At 34.3% G+C, this 4,679-nt stretch overlaps 1 protein-coding gene across 4 annotated transcripts in view; it reads left to right on the plus strand.

The window, feature by feature from the left end:
* LOC106873508 (F-box-like/WD repeat-containing protein TBL1X) overlaps positions 1–4,679 on the plus strand; it is an 80,647-nt gene that overhangs the window by 65,628 nt on the left and 10,340 nt on the right. For all 4 annotated transcript variants that reach the window (XM_052966069.1, XM_052966067.1, XM_052966070.1 and 1 more), the window contains exons 7-9: positions 1,984–2,122; positions 4,070–4,133; positions 4,301–4,398. In XM_052966069.1, the coding sequence (XP_052822029.1) occupies positions 1,984–2,122; positions 4,070–4,133; positions 4,301–4,398 (301 nt within the window). The remainder of the gene's footprint in view (positions 1–1,983; positions 2,123–4,069; positions 4,134–4,300; positions 4,399–4,679) is intronic.

Consider the following 4,679-nt stretch of genomic DNA (forward strand, 5'->3'; position numbering starts at 1 on the left):
TATATATATATATATATATATATATATATATATATATATATTTATATATATATATATTTCACTTCAGTATTGCAATAGGGCCATTAATGTTATGAATGTCGCAGGAGAAGCGAGGCAATGATAATGAAATGTCATTAATTTGTAACTGCTAGAAGCTTAGAAGCTTCCACCAGTAGTTCCATAATTAAAAACGTTTCAGTTGTGATATAATCCTGTCTGTTTTTGGGACACACTGCATCTAGGATTATATTTTCATTGTATCCTTTTCCCTTTTTTTGCCGTTTTTAAAGATGAGATTTATTGCTATTTCTATCCGATGAGATGAACACAGGGCAAAAGTGGCTAAAACTGCATATAGCCCTGGAAGTTACTGTGAGACTCCAAAAATAATAGTGGCTTTCAGTGCCACTATTAAAACATTATATTGTGTGTGTGTGTACGTGTGTGTGTGTGAGAGAGAGAGAGTGCAACATTCTTAGACATGCTCTTTGGAGACCTTCTCAGAAGCAACCACCAGTAATATTCCAGCTGGATATTAAGCAAGACCTATTGAGGCTATGGATATTATTCAACCATTTCACTATAAGTCAACTTTTAAGTCTCCTGCAGGTTGGTCTTACCAGTAAAATCTGTCCTGCAATTTTTTCTCAAACATTCTAAACACATGTCTGCAGTACTATAGTTGTCACCTCTCGATGCAGAGAAGTAGTAATTCAATGATTTGCTTTGAATAATTTCTGTATGCCAAATAGAACTGAATTTACAGATAATTGATAGTTATGAGAAATAAAGAAGAAAAATACACCACTTAGTGCAATCATATATAAGTTAAATGTAATTTGTTTTACTTTTTAATTTACTTAATAAAATGTTTAGATTAAGAAGTGGGTAAGTTCCCTCTTTCCCCTGTTTCTGTATCCTGATAACAAAGGAATTTGGCTGTTGTTTCTATCTGTTCAAATGACTGCATAGTGGTTCAGTTAACATTTTATTTATTGCTGAGGCTGGAGGGAGAGCAGTGGCCATGCCCTTTTCAGGGCCTCTGAGATTGGAAGGAGGGTGAGAGGAATGAGGTATCCTTAACCTGGAGACCTGGCCCAGATGTTTGGAACAGGGTAAACTCTGCTTAGGGCTTCGAAGGTGTCAGGTAGTAGTGGTGTTGAACTAAGCAAAGTAGATCACAATGAATATTTTTTTTCCCTCCTAGTTACGAGGGAAGGCAATTCCCATAACCTTTTTATGAGCCTCTAAGTCTGGTGGGAGGACAGGAAGGATATATCTTCAAACTGGTGGCCTAGCCTGAATGCTTGCTACAAAGCAGTTTCTGCTAAAGGTGCATGCATGTGCATGCACATACACGCATCATTCTGATGTAGCACAATGTTAGTGATGTGAAGCAATAATTTTTCAACTTAGAAATATAGGAGTGGGTATGTGGTAAGTAGGTGTAGCATGGCTGTGTGGTAAATAGCTTGCTTAGTCCCACTGCATGGCACCTTGGGCAATGTCTTCTATAGCCTCAGGTTGACCGAAGCCTTGTGAGTGGATTTGAAACTGAAAGAAGCCCATTATATATGTGTGTGTGTGTGTGTGTGTGTTTGTGCTTGTGTGTATTTCTAATTAAAAAAAAATATAAGATGTTGCTTTTTAAAGTGAAAAACTAGAATATTTGTGTTTCTTATTAAACAACTTTGCTGTTACCAATATGGAAGCATCCTTACCTCAAAACTATATTTGTTTAATGCATATGTCAGAAGCAATATTATTTAACAAATACTTGTTCATTTTTATGAAAGTAGAATTTAATCTTGTGAGTGTTTGACCTAAAAATTAGTTATCTTATTTTCCTTTAATTCAACCAGAGTTGGTCATTAATTTAGGAAGTAGAATTTAGTAAACATTTATAAGACTAAAACAAAACATTTTTGCCTTAGTAATTCTGATGTGTTGTGTTTCTTTAAAATACAAAATTTCTGTTCACAGTTCAGGAGATTCAACTGCTCGGATATGGAATATGAATGATAACAGCAATAATGCTAACCAGTTGGTTCTTCGTCATTGTATACAGAAAGGGGGAACAGAAGTTCCTAGTAATAAAGATGTTACTTCTCTTGACTGGAATGTAAGTTTTTTTTTTTTTCCTTCTTTAAAACTTTCTGTGTCTAATTCTAAGTATAAAACTGCACTCCCACCCTTGTTCATCACTCACTACATTAACCCTCTATCTCCACCTGTTTCTTCCCCTTCCTCACACTCTTATGAAAGTATCCACATGCTTTCTCATCCTTTCCCATGACCCACTGTCCATGTCCTCTCTTATGCTCACCTTCTTGCTCCTTTAGAGTTTGCTCTAGCATCCCATCACTACCATCCTGTTATCTCCTTCAGCCATGTTATCTCCTCTACAGCAAGACACCTGTGATTGTCCTTCTATCATCATACTTTTAACCTTCTAACAACTGACATACAGCCACCCACCTCCACCTTCCCTTTTCAAATAGTTCCTCTTGGTAGTGGGAGCTTTTTCATTTCCCTTTTCTCTGTTCTTTTCTGGTGGCATGAAAAAAGGGAATCAGTACACTCTGTAAAGTGGTCGGGATTAGGAAGGGCATCCAGCCATAGAAACCATGCCAAAGAGGACATTGGAACTCAACACAACTCTGCAACTCACTGGTTCCTTGATAAACTATGCTACTTATACTGATATGGAAAATGGATGTTAAATGATGATGAAAATAAATTCTTTCTTTAATTAATGTTAGTAGATTTGTTCTGAAATGACTCCTCAAATTTTTTGCTGCAACTTGATCAAAATTGAGGTGCAAATTCAAAATCATCTCAGAATAATGTATAGAGGGAAAAAATGAGCTTGATGGTTCTTCTGGAACAGCATCTGTATATTTTGTCACATACTTACTGAACCAGATACATGCACATAGTGATGCACCTTTGTGTTCAATAAGTTGCCAACATGACAACAACAGTTGTTGATCAACATCATTATATCTTTTATCTTTTACTTGTTTCAGTCATTAGACTGCGGCCATGCTGGGGCACCGCCTGGAAGAATTTTTAGTCAAACGCATTGACCCCAGAACTTATTTTCTTTTTAAAGCTTGGTACTTATTCTATTGTCTCTTTGTTGAACTGCTAAGTTATGGGGATGTAAACAGACCAGTACCAGTTGTCAAGCAGTGGCAGTGGGACACAGACACACACACACATGATAGGCTTCTTTCAGTCTCCATCTACCAAGTCCATTCACAAGGCTTTGGTTGGCACAAGGTTATAGTAGACACGTGTCCAAGATGCCATGCAGTGGAACTGAACCTAAGACCATATGATTGAGAAGCAAGCTTCTTAACACACAGCCATGCCTGCTTTTATATATAAATATTTAAGGTGGTGAGGTAGCAGATTCATTAGCACATCAGTCAAAATTCTTAGCAGCATTTCTTCCAGCTCCTTATGTTCTGAGTTCAAATCCTGCTGAGGTCAGTTTTGCCTTTCATCTTTTCAGGGTTGATAAATTAAGGTAACAGTCAAATACTGGGTTGACATTATTGACTCGTCCCTTCCCTTCAAAGTTGTTGGCCTTGTGCTGAAATTAGAAAGAATTAGATGTAAACAGTCTTTTGAATTCTATTTCCAACGACTGTTCCATTATGTATAAGATCTCTTTTTTCTAACACTGCTTCTTGAGAAACCATTATCTATAAACTTCTTATAAATGACTTTGGTTGCTCTTAGCAACAAAAAAAAAAAAAAAAAAAAAAAAAAAAAAAAAAAAAGAAAAGAAAAGAAAAAAAGGTTTCTTTGGCAATTTTAATTTCATATTTAGAAGAATTTGTAATTTTGTAATGTTCAATTAATATAAGAAAATATAAAGAAGCTTTTCAAAAATACAGTTAGCTAGTTGAGACTATTTTTTTAATAATTTTTCATAACCATAATTATCATAAAAAAATGTTTTTGGTTTAATTTATGATTCTTATAATTATTACTAACAAGTTAGTTGGTATGAGGAGTTTTTAAAAAGGTAGATTAAATGTCATTGTATTTATTGCAGTGTGATGGTACGCTCTTAGCGACAGGATCCTATGATGGCTTTGCTAGAATATGGAGTACTGATGGTAAGGAAGCTGATTTTGGAAAGGCTTTTTACTGTTTTTTCTTTATTTTCATATTATTTTTTAATGCTAATGATGTAATCTTAAAGTAAAAAATGTGCTAGATAGGCCAACTATCTACTTTTTTTTTCCCATCACTTTTATCTTGTATTTTTATTTAATTATTGCAGGCCAACTGGTAAATACACTTGGTCAACATAAAGGACCCATATTTGCTCTGAAATGGAATAAACGAGGAAATTATATTCTTAGTGCTGGTGTGGATAAGGTAAGACTTCTGGTCTTTTGAATTAAAAAAAATTTTTTAAATCAAAACATAGAAATTTTTAATTTTCTAATTGTGACTTGACATAGTTTTAGTTAAATTCATGACTCATTGTCAGAGAACTGTTGATTTTGAAGAACATTCCATTTTTAAACTTTCATAACAATATTTTAAAATACAAAACTACCTATGTGTCATATTTAATTTTGAAAATAATTGAGCATTTAAAGTTAGGTATATATCTTCACTAAAATATATATTTTCATCAGTTGATTGGTATATTA

The sequence above is a fragment of the Octopus bimaculoides genome, chromosome 3 (assembly GCF_001194135.2).
Source record: "Octopus bimaculoides isolate UCB-OBI-ISO-001 chromosome 3, ASM119413v2, whole genome shotgun sequence".
Classification (NCBI taxonomy): Eukaryota; Metazoa; Mollusca; class Cephalopoda; order Octopoda; family Octopodidae; genus Octopus; species Octopus bimaculoides.